General features: G+C 29.9%; 1 protein-coding gene across 1 annotated transcript; it reads left to right on the forward strand.

The window, feature by feature from the left end:
- The first annotated feature begins 9,420 nt into the window (after positions 1–9,420).
- PID2 (AGC (cAMP-dependent, cGMP-dependent and protein kinase C) kinase family protein) lies at positions 9,421–11,923 on the forward strand. Its single transcript, XM_085733916.1, has 2 exons — positions 9,421–10,083; positions 10,764–11,923. Exons 1-2 carry the CDS (start codon positions 9,488–9,490, stop codon positions 11,632–11,634), a joined length of 1,467 nt encoding a protein of 488 aa, XP_085590042.1. The 5' UTR covers positions 9,421–9,487; the 3' UTR covers positions 11,635–11,923.
- The last annotated feature ends 5,685 nt before the right edge of the window (positions 11,924–17,608 follow it).

A 17,608-nucleotide genomic window follows, 5' to 3' on the forward strand; every position in this document is an offset into this window, starting at 1 on the left:
TTTTGAAAGAGAAATATCTTTTCCTTACAACATTTTTTTTTTCTTTCAAAATACTAATGTTAGTAATTGCTGTTTTTTGGTGTCAACCTCGTAAGATACTTAATGATGATAAAATAATGGTTCTAGTAGTTTATTTTAGAAGGTTTTTTTTTTATTTTTTTAAGTATACTATGTTAGTTACTAAGTAGTTATTGTATAACTGTTGTGGTTATCTTAAAACATTCTTAAATGAGTCATTTGTCATTAACATCATGATATAATTGTGATTTTTACTGTATCAATAATATTCTTTTTTTAAAAAAGGTGTCATTATTATTCATTTATTTCGGTCATCATCTCTCTCTATGGTCTTCATCCATTGAAAAATTTCTAATTTCCATTTCAAGATATCAATACTTCATTGGTTTCCTTTAGAATTCGGTTCTTATCACACCATAGAAATACACATCCATCCCTTTCTTTGATTTCAATTTTTTTTCCTTCTAAATTGTTGTCTTTTGTAACCATTTTTTTATTCTATTTTGTCGTGATCCAGTTTGATCCATGGGGAAGAAGCTTGATACTCATTTCACTGTTCTAAGTTTTTTTTTTTTTATAAAAAAGATATGTTATAAGAAGCGTTTTTTTTAAGCAAATGTTCTATGAAGTTTGATTAATGAGGATTCAAAATTATATTTTAGGAATGTTCAAAAAAGGAATACTAATGACACAACATAATTATATAATGATATCAATGATAAATGACTCATTTAGGAATGTTATAATCTCAACCAATGCTTTTTAATCTCATGGCTCTTATTCATTCTCACTATTTTCATATTAGAATGTCATTCTCATAATATATGTTTTATATATATATATATATATATATATATATATATATATATATATAATGATTGTATTAACTCATTACGAACATGAATGGAAAATAATAAATATTTCTTTTTAAATTATCTAGTTTCCCCTTCTAAACTCAGGAGCTGGCCCTACTGAAATTAGGTCATATAACAATCTTCCTTATCCACGAGAGGGAACATGAAAGGAAAATAATAAATATTTCTTCAAGAACTGTTCCATCTATAAATGAATTTGAATTCTCCCGAAAGGTTTCTCATTTGGTGGTACTTATTAAGCATATGAGTCCAATCACTTGATTTATTAGTAAGTACTCACTTCATACCTAATTATAAACAAAAGTAATTAATCACATACTAATTAAGAATTATAGTTAATTTTACTTTTTCTTTTTTTAAATAGTTTTCTTTTGCATATCAACTATCCAAAACCGATCACTTTTAAGTTAAAAGTGATCAGTTTTAAGGCAATTCCTTAAATGCAACTATGCAAAGTACAATTCATATACATCATATTTATTTGAGGCTCTAAAGCCATCGTCGTTTCCCCTTTAACTTCCTTCTTTTGTAAATAGAACACTCCTTTATTTTTTGAATAAGAATACTAAAATGAAAAATACTACGTATCTCATCAAGAGACATAAGAGAAATTAATTACGATAATTACTAGCATGATTAACTACAAAAACAAACTACTATATTATACATATAACATAGTATAATTCTAGAGGGTTATCTACTTACTATATATAAAATATAAATCTCTATGATTTTACCATTTTGCCCCTAAGAGGGGCATTTTTGTAATTTCCTATTGATGGGGTGTGGTTAGTGCCACCTCATCATTTTTAGGGTGCATTTCCCATTTTGCCCCTCACCTTTTTTTTAATTATTTTATAATTTTTATATTTTTAATAACTTTTATAATTTTTAATAACTTTTATAATTTTTATATTTTTAATAACTTTTAACTATTTTCCAATTTTTATTTTTTTTAACTATTTTTCAATTTTTTCACCCAAATTCAGTTGCTTCTACATTGCCGTTGCGGGAGATTAAGGTATCGTTTGACCCGGCTTTTTTCCAACTTCTCTACATTTTTAAGGAGAAGTTAGGTCAAACACACTATCAATTATTTTAATTTCAATATTGTTTAATCGTCACAACCTCGCAAATATTTTTATTCACACTGTCATTTAATGATACCAAATACTTTATTTCCTTTCTTCAACCTCGCAAATATATACACACACACACACATTAACGTTTAGAGTAATATTTTATGTCTGTTTGTCTGTGTTTTTATTACGCTAATGCATTTAATTTTTTTTAATGTTGCTTGGTTGAGTGCTACCTCACCGATTTTTTTTAATTATTTTTCAATTTTTATATTTTTAAAAACTTTTAACTATTTTCCAATTTTTTTATTTTTAATTATTTTCCAATTTTTTCCCCAAATTCAGTTGCTTCTACACAACCGTTGTGGGAGATTAAGATACCGTTTGACCCGATATTATTTTTTACTTCTCTACATTTTTAAGGAGAAGTTAGGTCAAACACAATATCAATTAAGTACTTACTAGAAAGGAAACTTTTTTTAATGCATAAAATTGAATGGAATGAGCTTTGGCCAAAAGTTGTTGAATGCTACTTTAAAAAACTACTTATCGACAATATATTTCACAAGCACCTCTTTTCAACTCACGTTGGGAACCTTTTCTTTTATTTTTTAATATTATATTTCAATATGTTTTATTTTCATTTAACATTGTTTTATTTTATTTTTTTGAACCGTTCCATTTAATTTAATAATCTTTTTTTAAAAGAATTTTATTATCTTTTTATTACTTATATATTTTTTCTCACAAATTCAGTTGCTTCTACACTGCCGTTGTGGGAGATTAAGATACGTTTGACCCGTTTTTTTTTTTTTTTTACTTCTCTACATTTTTAAGGAGAAGTTAGGTCAAACACAATATCAATTAAGTACTTACTAGAAAGGGAACTTTTTTTAATGCATAAAATTGAATGGAATGAGCTTTGGCCAAAAGTTGTTGAATGCTACTTTAAAAAACTACTTCTCGACAATATATTTCACAAGCACCTCTTTTCGACTCACGCTAGGAACATTTTCCTTTATTTTTTAATATTATATTTCAATATGTTTTCTTTTCAATTAAATTTATTTTATTTTATTTTTTGAGCCATTCCATTTAATTTTATTATCTTTTTTTCAAAAGAATTTTATTATCTTTTAATCACTTATATATTTAATTTCAATATTTGCTTAATCATCACAACCTCACAAATATTTTTATTCACGCTGTCATTTAATGATACCAAATATCTTTATTTCCTTTCTTCAACCTCGCAAATATACACACACACATTAACGTTTAAAGTAATATTTTATGTCCGTCTGTCTGTTTTTTGTTACGCTAATTCATATAATTTTTTTTAGTATTGCTTGGTTGAGTGCTACCTCACCGATATTTTTTAACTATTTTCCAATTTTCATATTTTAAAATTTTTTTGACTATTTTCCAATTTTTTTATTTTTAACTATTTTCTAATTTTTTTTCTCCCAAATTCAGTTGCTTCTACACTGCCGTTGTGGGAGATTAAGATACCGTTTGACCCGGTTTTTTTCCAGCTTCTCTACATTTTTAAGGAGAAGTTAGGCTAAGTACAATATCAATTAAGTACTTACTAAAAAAGGTACTTTTTTTTAATGCATAAAATTGAATCAAATGAGCTATGACCAAAAGTTGTTGAATGTAGGGATGTCAATGGGTATCCGTGGGTACGGGTAGTATGATATCCGTCCCCGCCCCGTTGGATAAATATGGTACCCGTACCCATCCCCATACCCGTGCGAGTATCTCTATACGGGTAATCCACGGGTATTTAGATACCCACGGATATCCGCGGGTACCCATGAATTTTTTATTTTGTTTTGTACAAAGAAAAATTCAACTTTTAATTACGTACAAAATTCAACTTTTAAAGATCCATACATAACATATTCCATTCAAATTTCATAATCCATACCATAATCCAACAAAAATAAGGATTTTTACATAATCCCAAACAAATTCATCATACGAAAAAAGATTAAATCAATTCAAATCCATAAAACAATTAGATAGCCCTAAAATTAGTTTATTCCTCTAAAATTAAAAAGCCATAAATTCTAAAATCATAAACAAGTAATCATTCTAAGGAGAAGAAGAAAAGAAAAGAGATGAAGAGAAAATTTTTACGCTCTTGAGAGAAAGAACAGAGAAAACTAAAAAGCCGTACAATAAACTAGGTTTTTTTTTAGACACCACACTCTTATGTACACACACACACACCCACATATGAATATTTTAGTAATTTACGTAATTTATTAACGGGTACGGATACCTGCGGGCAAGGGTACCATCAAATCCGTGTCCGTGTCCATAAAGTAACGGGTAGTTAAATACCCGTTTAATATACCCGTGGGTACCCGTTTAGCTACCCGCCCCGTGCCCATGACGGATTTTATCCGCGGATACCCGTGGGCACGGATTTTTTTGCCACCCCTAGTTGAATGTTACTTCAAAAAACTGCTTCTCGACAATTTATTTCACAAGCATTTCTCTTCAATTCACGTTGGGAACCTTTTCTTTTATTTTCTAATATTATATTTCAATATGTTTTTTTCTTCCATTTAATTATTTTTTAGCCGTTCCATTTAATTTTTTTTAAGGAGGTTCCATTTAATTTTATTACCTTTTTTTTCAAATAAATTTTATTATCTTTTTATCACTTATATATTTAATTTAAATATTGTTTAATCATAACAACCTCACAAATATTTTTATTCACGCTATCATTTAATGATACAAAATATTTTTATTTTCTTTCTTCAACCTCGCAAATATACAGACACACATATTAGCGTTTAGAGTAATACTTTATGTGTGTCTGTTTTTTTGTTACGCTAATGCGTATAATTTTTATAAAATTTTGATTTTAATTAAAAGTAAAATTGTAAATGTATTTTCTTCAAAAAATGTATAGATGCCTAAAAATATTATGTTTATCTTATATATATACACACATAAAAGGTATAGATGCCTAAAAAAATTATACTTATCTTATATATATATATATATATATATATATAGGGTCTTGCTACAAGCCACCCTTTGGTGGTGTCTTTTAGCAAGTCACACCTCAAGGTAACTTGCTAAAAGACACCTTCACAAAAGGTGTCTTCTAGCAAAACCCATATATATATATATATATATATATATATATATATATATATATATATATATATATATATATATATATATATATATATATATATATATAGATTGCACCTTTATATCGTAACAAACTATGCATATCTTTTTCTTATTCAAAAAAACTAAACATTGTTAAATAGAAAAGGTATTATTTTCTATTTTGTCAGCATCAGATGATAGGATTTTGTATAAGTTTGATAATGACCCGAAAAATGTCTTTCCTTATGTAGTGGGAATATAGTTGATGTAAATGTAACACTATGGGAAAAAAAATACTCCGTGGCTTTATCATTTACCATCTATTTACCTTGAGTTCTTTCCTTCCATTTTATAGTCAATGGCAACCCAAATATATGTAACAATTGGTCAGGTTCGAGGCTGCTCATCAACCTCCATCATCTGGTTGTTAAGAAGTTTAAGACTTAGTAAGTTTGCATTATGATTTCACAATACAGTGTTAGAGTAACTTATTATTTCACAATCCGATTTGATTGTTTTTTGACCATGTTTCTTGAATTGTTGTCGTGACCTTAACACTTCTCAAACTCAGAGTCAAAGCTTCAGTTAGAACTTAAGTCAGAGTTCGACTTCTTCTCAATGTACTTCGTACAACGATTTTTTCAAACTGTCTCAGGTTAGGTCAATTGCTGAATTTATAAACTTAGTCAATGTCTGTTTTTTATGCACAAACATGCTTTGAGTTTTTTTACGCACAAATTAAAAATACATATTGCATTATTCTTTATTTCATGTGCATAATTTGTGTTAGGAAGCATACTACATCACTATTTGGAAAACAACTAAATTCAATCCTAACCAGTTTGGATTGTATTATGAGAGTTGCACCAAATGTTCGAAGACATCAATGTCAAATGGTGCTGGCTATATATTCACATGCGGAAGTGATGCTTAATTTCCATTTGTTTCAACAATGTTAATTGGTCAACGGGGTACATATAATGTACATGCATGCATTTATCTAGACTTTATAGGAAGATAATAGGAAGATAAATTAGAAGTCATGCTACATTTTCTTTAGCTTAAAATCAGTTATACTACCTTCATTTTATAAATTATATGTAACTATATTCGCATACATATTATCCATGTAAATATGCATTAGACTAATATTGCAGTTATTTTCCTATTTAGCATTTTCCAAATGAGGTGTCAAGAACAATTCTGAAAGGAAAACGCAAAACAATCACTCTCATTGATGACCAGACACAGAGACAGTATAACTGTCACCTCATTACCGCCGATAGAGCAAGCTATGAAAATTACTTGGGTGGGCAGTGGTTCAATTTCTGCAGATAACGAGTGATGGAAGAAGGTGGTAAGCTCATCTTTGATCTCGAAAAGTCACAGAAGAACTTGCAAATTCGAGTTGTTCCAAAGTAGATCTTTGTTGTTGAACTATTTGAACTTCCACTATTTTGACGTATCGCTTTGGACTGTAGTCGTAAACTATCTTGACTTTGGGATGTCATTTGTTTTTTTATTTTGTCTGATGTAAATATTGGCGAAAATCCCTTTTTCGTTAGTCTATGAATCTTGCAATCTCTTTTATATTCTAACTATTATGTAACGTTAATCTGCACATTGTTGGTTTCTTCATTGGTTCCAATTAGTATCATGTTAATTGTAATGTTGTTTTCCTAATCTCTTGAACAAAATAAAACATGCTCTTTTCCTACGGTAAATCTTTATAATGCTTTGGTAAATGTTTTAGAAATGTACATATATATAACTTCTAATTAACACTGCAATTTGTTTTGTACCTAGCACTTCTCAAATGAGATATCAATGACATTTCTAAAAGGAACACGAAAAACAATCACACTCATCGACAAACAAGCTCAAAAAAGGTATAAGTTTCGCTTGATAACGGCAAAGAGAGCAAGTTACAAAAAATACTTAGGCGGCCAATGGTTCAAATTTTTCCGAGAACATATGTTAGAGGTAGGTGATAAGTTAATTTTTGATCTAGAGAAGCCACCTAAAAATATGCACGTTCAAGTCGTTTCCAAATAAAGATTTGGTGTTCATGATCCGCATTTTCAACAGATCACCTTAACTCTAATCCTAGACTAGATTATCTTCACTCACCGATGCTACTTCTTTGCTTGATTTCATTTGATGTAAATATGATTATCAATCATTTTTTGGTAACTCTATAACAACAACACTCTTTTTTTATAATTTTGGATAATATGTAAATTCACACATCATTGGTTCCTTTATTGGTTCCAATTGTTTTCATCCTAAATATTATGTCAATTCCTAATCTCATAAACTGAATTATATGCTCTCTTAATCAGCCCATACATATTTTATGATGAATCACAATGTTCCGTCGTTTTAACATCTCTTCTTTCGAAGAATTTTTTTATCGAATACGCTATTGAACCCGTGCGAAGCACGGGTTTGTAACTAGTTATGAATTAAAAAAGAAATTAGAATAGAAGAGTTTATGGGCATTATTCCTTTTGGAAATAACTTTAGAGAGAACAAAACGTAGTGGGTTCGTCAGCATATGGCCTGAGACTGAGCTTATAGCATGCCTCAACTAAAAGAACATCACCAAAAAAAGCTTTTTAGTTACAATACCTTTTGGTCGTCACATTTTATACAATCCTACGAAACAAGAACGTGAGCCCGATCCCAAAATATGCCCCGATACCCTCTTCCCACCACTCATTCCCTGAAAATATTTAAAATCCATCCAATTTGAAATTAGGAAAAAATAAAATTGAATGACTCGTATAAAATCTAAAGATTCACTAATTCAATCCTAAATGTTGCCTACCGTATAAAATATCATTTTTTTAAAGAATCTTTAAATATTCTGCTTTTGACATTTTTTCAAGGATGAACATGTTAGGCCTTGTAGCCTCTCATTCAGTAAAAGATTCCTACTCTTAATATATTAATTTATCATATCTTGATATACATTATTTATTATAATATTTATTTGTATAGAATCATATATTATGTCAAATTTTCCGTGAACGTTATTAAAAGGAAAAGAACAAGAATGACCAAATCAAAGGTGTATATGAAATTGATTAATTAAATTCAAAACGTTGCTTTTATCGCTGAAATATGGGCTTTAACTGTTTCATTACTGTATACTAATTTAATTAATCAATATAAGTAAAGTAACATGGCATTGAATCAAACTAAATTTAAAATGTAATCCTTTGTAACTTTGTTTAATATGATATGTAGCTCATAGATTCATAGGTATATGTTGGGAGGCTGAATGAGTGTTAAGAAGGAGATTAGGGTTCGACCAACAAACCCTAACAAATTAAAATAAACCATATGTACTTCATCAAAAGTTTTGTTTTGGTCACTTAACTTATTTTTTGGTTTCGTTTTGGTCCCTTAACTCTTCCTCCGCCAACCACTTTGGTCCTTTACGTTAGAATGAATGTATTAGAGTTAAGGGACCAAAACGAAACCAAAAAATAAGTTAAGGGACCAAAACGAAACCAAAAAATAAGTTAAGGGACCAAAACGAAACTTTTAATAGTTAAGGTACCAAAACGAAACCAAAAAGTAACTTAAGGGACCAAATTGTAACGTTAATAACTTATGGGACCAAAATGTAACCAACAAATAACTTAAGGGACCAAAAGAGTAATTAAGCCAACATAAAATTCAGAAAAAATGTTTATTGGTTGTGCCTAGAATTTAACTTTCCAAATTTGTAAATCCATATAAATTTCACCAAATAAAAAAATGACTGATATAAGAGAAATTCTTGCGTGGTCACAAAATTTCGGATATATATTTACCTTATAATATGTATTTTTAGGTAGAGTAATGATATTTTGACATCCATTTGATGACAACTTTGTTGACAACCTTGTTTTTCTCATTTCTTATTGGTCAAAAACAATGGAGAGAGAAAAATGAAGAGAGAGGATAACAACATCATGTGAGTATGAGAGAGAAAGTTGTCCAAAAGTTGTCAAAAAGTGGTCGTCAAAATATCATTTCTCTTTTAGGTATTTGTGTGCCTTCTATCCATATTTAAATACATTATATTCTCCTACATCTATTCAACATTTTATTTATATCTACCTCTCTATTATATCATAAATTTATGAGCATCACTATTTATTTACTTTCTCTCGGAAAGTATATACATACATATCCGTAGTATACACCAAACATTTGCCTTTCAAAATATTGTTATCGTTACACGTCACACATGTGCTAGCTACCAAAGCCATCAAAACCAGCATATAAAACCACATTAACCCAATGTGAAGCCCACAAACAAGTAATAACAAAAAACTCTCTCAGTCTCACACGTACATTACATGTTACCTAGAACTTACCATGGCCACCATTACCAAACCTTACATAGATATTGAACCTGACTACGACAGCAGCTCCTCTTCCATCACCGTACCTGAATCAACCCGTAGCTGGATGAGCAACATCAGTTTTGGAAGCCGCCGTCGTCGAAGCTCCGTGTCCGTTTCTTCCACCACCACATACACCTCTTCAGTACTAGGTTCCAACGCTAAGCCTCATAAGGCAAACCAAGTTGCATGGGAGGCTATGAGTCGACTCCGGCTCGACCAAGGTCGAGTCGGACTCGACCATTTCCGCCTCCTTAAGCGGCTCGGAAGCGGCGATATAGGGAATGTTTATCTTTGTCAGATAAGGAACCCTGTAGTTGGTTTGCCTCAGTGTTTCTATGCTATGAAAGTTGTTGATAGAGAAGCACTTGCTATAAGGAAGAAGCTGCAAAGAGCAGAAATGGAGAAAGAGATTTTAGGGATGCTTGATCATCCTTTTTTGCCTACTTTGTATACTGATTTTGATGCTTCTCATTACTCTTGTTTGGTTATGGAGTTTTGTCCTGGTGGTGATTTGTATGCTTGTCGCCAACGCCAGCCTGGGAAGCGCTTTTCATTATCATCCTCTAAGTAAGTTCATTCTTCATATAAATTATAATCACTTCTTATAAAAAAGCTTATATAAATTATTTATGTAGTAAAAGATAAAAGAAAGTAAAGTTTTTTCTTCATATAATCTATAAACTGTTTTTCATATATATACTATATATATTAGAGAGCGTAGGAAAATAAAATAAAAACAATTTATGTCTTGTCATAAGGACTCTCAAATAGTTTCCTATGTTGTTTTCAAATGAGTGTTTGTGAATGGAAAATATAGATATCCTGGGATTTTTGTCTCTTATATGGTTCATAAAGGCCCTACTTGATTCTAATATGGTTTCTCTTGATAGACATAATTTATGTAGTAGTGCTTAATCTTTTGACCTATTTAACACCATAATAGGTACAAAGCTTTTTTTTTTCTTTTCAATTTTTTTGATGTTCTTGCATTAATTCTTTGAGCTCTAATTTGAACTCATAATTTATGAAAAAACATAATTATAAAAGGCCTTTTATAATTATGTTTTTTTTTTATGGTTGTAAACTAGTAATAACTAATAATTAGGTTTGTAATTAGCTTTGAATGAAAATGACTTTTTATAATTATGGTTGTAAACTATAATTAGTAATAATTAGTTTGATTATTAATATAATAAAATAATTATTATAATTATAAATATGTGAAGATATTAACCAATTAAGAACAGGTTTTATGCAGCTGAAACACTATTGGCACTAGAGTATCTACACATGATGGGAATAGTGTATAGAGATTTAAAGCCAGAGAATGTTTTAGTAAGAGAAGATGGACATATAATGCTTTCAGATTTTGATCTTTCACTCAAATGTGACGTTGTTCCAAAGCTCTTAAGAAGCAAAACAAGATTAGAACGAAGTATCAAAACAACTACTACAATGAGATGTTCAACACCTTCTTGCATTTCCCCCATGCAACCAGTTCTGTCTTGTTTCTTACCATCATCAACAAAGAAAAAGAAAACAAAACTTGAAACTGTTATTAGAGAAAATGTTCAAGAAGAGTTTGAGGTTGATCTTGATCCTGATTTTGTAGCTGAGCCAATTGAAGCAAGATCAAAATCATTTGTGGGGACACATGAATATTTAGCACCAGAAGTTATATTAGGACAAGGTCATGGAAGTGCAGTGGATTGGTGGACATTTGGTGTTTTTTTGTATGAAATGTTATATGGAAGAACACCATTTAAAGGTGAAAACAATGAGAAAACATTGGTCAACATTCTTAAACAACCTTTGACTTTTCCTAGGATTGGTGTTAGTAGTAATTATGAGTTTGAAGAGATGGTGAAAGTTCAAGATCTTATAAGCAAATTGTTGGTGAAGAATCCAAATAAGAGAATTGGAAGTTGTTTGGGTTCTGTGGAGATTAAAAGACATGAGTTTTTTAAGGGTGTTAATTGGGCTTTGATTAGATCAGTTAGACCCCCTGAGGTTCCTAGTGACAAGAATAAGATTGGGAATAGAGTTTTGGTGCCTAAATTAAGCAAGAAAGATAGAGATCAACCATTTCAGCTTAAACATCAATTTGATTACTTCTAAGTGTATGTTTGGATCGTCGGAGTTTGATAAAATTAAGTCGTGTCATTGATTTTAAGTGGAGCTTCAATAAAATTATGGTATCACGATGATTTTGTCAAATACGCTAATGTTCTGATCGTAGAATGTAATTACAATAGTTTAGGGAAAACATGTTGTGTTTTCCATAAAAGAAAGTAAGGCTTCTTTCTCCCCTTGCTTTCTGATTTATGTCTTATTTTATTTTTTGTATGATGAGATAAAGAGTTATAAATTAATGTATGATGACCAAGGGTACTATGCATTGAACTAAGTTATTTGTTCATTATTATAATATGAATTAATCTTACTATATGATAATTATCGGTAGTTGAGGATTTGTAGGTGTAAAAAAGTAGGATACCATAATTGTTCTAATGTGATTTTCATGAAAGCTTATGAAATCATGTGATGACAATAATTACAGTCTTCAATATTTTCCCTCAAAAAAAAAAAATATTGATGAGAAAAAATTGAAGGAAAAATCACCTTTATTTTAACAATACTTTATAACATTGTATACTTTTCTCGTATGGTTTCTTTTATATGCGCATTCACATGTCCTTTTCACCGAATGAAGAAAAGAAAGAAAAAGGATCTGTCTTCTGTGGGCTCTTTCTTCTAATCCTTTTCCATGAATTCTAAATTACGGTGATTATTATCCATTATCCATTATATACATATGGTTTTTTTTTTGTTGGTAGAATATACATATGGTTTTAAAATAATTAAACAATAGATTGAGTTTTATTTATAAATTCTCATGTCAGATTAAAGAAAAAATAATAAAGTGAAAAAGTTGAAAACGTTATTTTTCAAAAGAGTGTGGCTCATTTGAAGCAACATAGAAACTTCATTCAGTCCTTGCAAAATATACACCTTTAAAGTGCAACATAAACATTCAAATAAAGAATAGGCTATAAAATCGACGAAGTGTTAAATAGACGCTATTTTTCACCACGTGTTTGTTTAATAGTAAGAGTTTGACCATATAACTTCAAACGACCGAATTTAATCTCTTATGGTTGCACAATGACAATTAGTGTTACCATTAGTGTCACCTAATAACAACAATAATCTCTAATGTTCTTCTATTCTTTTTATATAAAAAGTAGCCATTCTTTCCCAAATCAAGGGTAATGAATGTTGGAGTTATTATAAAATGGAGGAGATTAGATTTAGTAACTGTAATGATGAGGTGAGAGTGGGAACAAAATTAAAGGAGTGTAGAGTGTGTGTGGACCATTTTGAATATGCAGTGAACAAAATGGGTGGAATAATAGAAATCTTAACCTCTAGTAAACAAAAGGAAACCAATCAAAATTCTCAAGAGGAATCATTTTCTTACCTAAAGTATTACTATGAATCAGTGCAATGGATGACAACACAAAACTCTGGTTCTCTCTCTTCCACAGCATCCCAAATAACAATGAACATTCATTAGGCTTCCTGCTGGGATCCTTTATCTCTTTGTGCCTGCCTGCTGGTCAAAACAAAGAGGTCATTTTCCCTATTTCCAATAATCCTTTCATTTTCACATGGTGATGCAACAGAACATTACACACTAGTACCCTAGCAACTTAACTATTCTACTACATGATTGATATAACGCAATGAAGCACAGACACGCCACGGATTATTAGCGGTGTCGACGTGTCAGTGTTCGTGCTTCATTGATAGAACAACTAATTGTAATTTTCATTCTGATCCACCATAGTTAGGTTTTTGACTCTCAATAGTTGCGTCAAGATATTCTCACACTTTAGATTATTTGGATTCTCTATAAAACTAATCCTTAACCAGTAACGAGACATCAATTCTTTTTATACAGGGTTGGACTGCCTCTAAAATAGACGACTCTAGAAGAAATTGAACTCGGATCTTTTATAGAAATAGAGTCAAGTTACCTACTCTCCCTGTAAAAGAATTTAAAATATGAGAATAAATTGGGAGTACAAAAAATCATCATCACATATGTATATATGTAAGCAAGTAGCAAAAGAAAACATGATTAAAAATTGGAACTATTAATTTAATTTAAATATGAACATGACAGTGGGTTTCTCCCTCCTAATTAATTTGTTAACCACATATCCATTGCCAATTAAGGGGTAACTTTTTTGTGATATATCTCTAAAAGGAAAACAGCATAAGTCACCATTTAGATTTGTTTGTAACCTTATGGAGTACAGCATTATTAATTTAATGGACAAAGTATATATCAGCTTTAATCATGTCATCTTGTCATACATACATTTCTTTAAACATGAATATGAGCTGTAAGATCAAGGTGTACATATATATGTGCCTAAATAGTCAAGTACTCAGATAACTTTTTTCATTTTCTTTTTTGCTTTTGTTTTCATTCATAGATGTCTTGCGGTGATGTGTGTGAAAGTTTATGGGACTGGTTGTTTCAGTAATAACATGGTCGAGGTCGAATATACCTTATCATACAACTATGATCGATATTCTTTTTCTTCATCTTTATTAGTTTATATATAAAAATGAAACATATCTCAAAAAATATATATATATAAACACAAACATATTACTATTGGATATCAAGATTTTTTAAAAGAAAAATTTCAAGTATTGCCTTTGACAATCATTGTCATTTTATATCTTCCCTCATTTTTCATCACACGACCTTTCATATTTGTTATTTCTCAATTTAGTATTTTTTGTTACATGCAATACCGTGTGAGACAATTAAACTTTGATGGTGGATAGATTTAACTTTAAGAGAATATAGGGAATGATACCCCCTAGTTGCACCCTGCCTTTCAATTTCAAAGAACAGAAAATCTAAATTTTCATCACATAATAATTACTAGGATGAAAGGTAAATCATAAGAGGTTGCACAAATTGAGTGAAAAAGCTTAATTATGGTATGTATGTTGGAGCAATTATAGCAATCCAACCCAACTACTATTGCTATGATTTGATAGTTCTTTTTCTTTGTTGGATCTCCTTCCTCGTTTAGATATGTGATCTTTCTCAAGGTGAACAAGGATCACACTTTTTCCCGTTTTTAAAACAAACTCAGCTCTATACACTTAGTTAAAAAATGATGTATTATTATTTTAAGGGTTAATTATGTTTCTAGTCCCTATAAAATAGCGACCTTGTAAGTTTAGTCCCTACTTAATTTTAATAGCATTTTTAGTCCCTATAAAAAAAAATTTACTTATAATTTTAGTCCCTGCTAAAACAAAGTTTGATTAATTATCCTTAAACTCTTAAATTTTTGAACGATTTTTTTGAGACAAGATTAGAACACTATGAAAGGTTCGTTTACTAAAATTTAGAATTTTCTGACATGAAATGAATTAAATATGAATTTTTTAAAACGACAAAAGTTAAAGATAAAAAGTAGTAAAATCTGGATGTAGAAATCAAATTTTGCAATAATTTTTTGCGGACGAACTTTTAGTAATGTTCTAAACATGTCTGCAAAAAATTGTTCAAAAATTTAAGAGTTTAAGCATAAATTAAACAAATTTGAATTGAGTAGGGACTAATACTCAGTGCAGAAAAACAAAATTAGGGACTAAAAATGCTATTAAAATTAAGTAGAGACTAAACTTACAAGGTCACAATTTTATAGGGACTAGAAACATAATTAACCCTTATTTTAACAAGTGTTTAACTTGTATTTTAAAGATAAAAATGACGTATCTATCTACCATAATGTCTAAAATAACTTTTTTGTTTTGACACGATGCCTTAAAGAACTTGTTAGCGCGACGTTTACAAGGGTAATATATCATATTTTGTGGCTGAAGTATTGAGATTCCATTCTAAAAGCCAACATTTGAACATGGATAAATTTGATATTGGTTTATCGTCTTTGAGATTGTAAAGGTCAGATTAAATTGGTTCTTCAAATCTTTCAAAAAAATAGTAATATAATAATCCTTTAAATAAAAAAAACACAGCAATCAATTTTATTATATTTTTAAATCTAGTACTATAATTTTGTGTGTCTGGTTGTGGTGATCAGGAAACCGCAGTTCACTTATTTTGCGGTTGTAATATTTTTAGTTCGATTTGGAATCATATTTTGCTTTGGTTAGGTTTATCTGCGGTGTTTCCAGGTGACATACGGCAACATTTATTTCAATTTACTCATTTGGCCGGTTTACCTAGAGTCACTCATCATTTCTTGACAGTGATTTGGTTTGCTTCGGTTTGGGCTATTTGGAAGGAAAGAAATAACCGTATCTTCCAAGATACAGCTTCTGACTCTTCTATTATAGCTGAAAAAGTGAAACTAAATTCTTTCATGTGGCTGAAATCATCACATACTTCTTTTATATATGATTATCATGACCGGTGGAAAAATCCACTCCCTTGTATGAGTCTTTTAGTGTAAATTGTTATAATTTTTGTTGGTGCTCCGTTAGAACAGCACCTTACTCTTGTACTCTGGTAGGTTGGTTTACCTTTTGCATATCTTGTGCACGGTAAATTAACCTTGTTATAATATATATATCATTTTAGTTTGTTCAAAAATTTTTTTTAAAGTATCTATATTTGTCTTCATGCATCAAGATATCATTCAATAGAATATATGTAAGTCTTTGTTGATTTTGATAAATATTTCAAAGGAGACATCATGGTGGATAAACTAAATTGAGGACTTGAGAATTTCCTGAACAGGATGGTGTAACATAAAAGTATCATCCAAACTCGATTGATGACCGAGATCAATTAACTTTGCTAAAATTGATGAGTAATCTAGACCGTTTAATCTGATTGCGATTACTTACAACATGAAATTTTGTTCTTTTCTACATCACCAAATCCAAATCCCCAAATTGATTGGTGTCTTTTACTTTAGGAAATTAAAATATTATTTTTATAAATTTAAAATATTGAATTTTACGACTCTTACAATTAAGGGAAGCATTGCAAAGATGTTGATATATTATTCATTTGAAAACAAAAGTGTGTTTGGACTGATTATGTGGTTTGACTAGGTTTGGAATAGTATTTGTATTTTTTCCTTATTGATGGTTTGATTATCTTGGACCCCGGTTGGCTTTTTTTAATATGAAGTTGTTAGGTGTTAATTTATTTATTTTTTTTAAAAAAATCAGAGTTTCTTTTTAAATAATTATTACGTGGAAAACATATTGAAAAAAATGGTGATTGCCAAGTCATTGACACGTCAGCATTTTTAAACAAAAAAATCGAAAATAAAAGGATAAAGTTGTGCACATTTTAAAAGGTAAAGGATCAAAACGAAAAAAAAATATATATATATAAATGATCCAATTGCTATAAATAAATAAATAAATAAATAAATAAGATAAATGACCCGTCAAATAATTTTGTCTCGAAAACATGTCTCTTCATTGAGAGGAAATAAAAAAAGTATAGTCAAAAAAATCCTCCATAGAAAAGATCCAGGAAAATGAAAAACTTAAAAAGGGAAGCATAGCATAAGAGAACTCTTCCATCACTGAGTCATCTGAAGAAACATCACTAAAAAAATAGAAACACACATAGAGAATAGTGCTTTTAAACTTGATGAAATAGTAAAAACATTGTCCCCTTTTTAGTGAGGCGCCAAGCACACGATCAAATATGACTCTATCAACTTCACAAATCACAGCATTCCAAATGCGAACTGCCAAACATATAGTAAAAAAGTTAATCAAATCTCATTATATTTAACACCTACAATGGAGACTGAATAAGCAGAATTTACATGTCCAATCTATGTTGCTATCTTGTGCTACATAACTTTATTGTCACTGGTTCAGGCAAATTCAATATGCAGACAAAATTAGGCTTTTCAAATCATCTCATGAATTAGCATTATTTAACAATTGAAATCTGGAAAGTTATCTAATAATCAAAACTAAAGCAAGTTAATAATCAAAAGTTAAGCAAGTTAAGAATACAAGGGACAGCTAAATAAGGAACAATTATTTATGCAGATTAAAC

This window comes from Medicago sativa, chromosome 8 (genome assembly GCF_051527215.1).
Source record: "Medicago sativa cultivar Bolivia chromosome 8, Bolivia_mono, whole genome shotgun sequence".
NCBI lineage: Eukaryota > Viridiplantae > Streptophyta > Magnoliopsida > Fabales > Fabaceae > Medicago > Medicago sativa.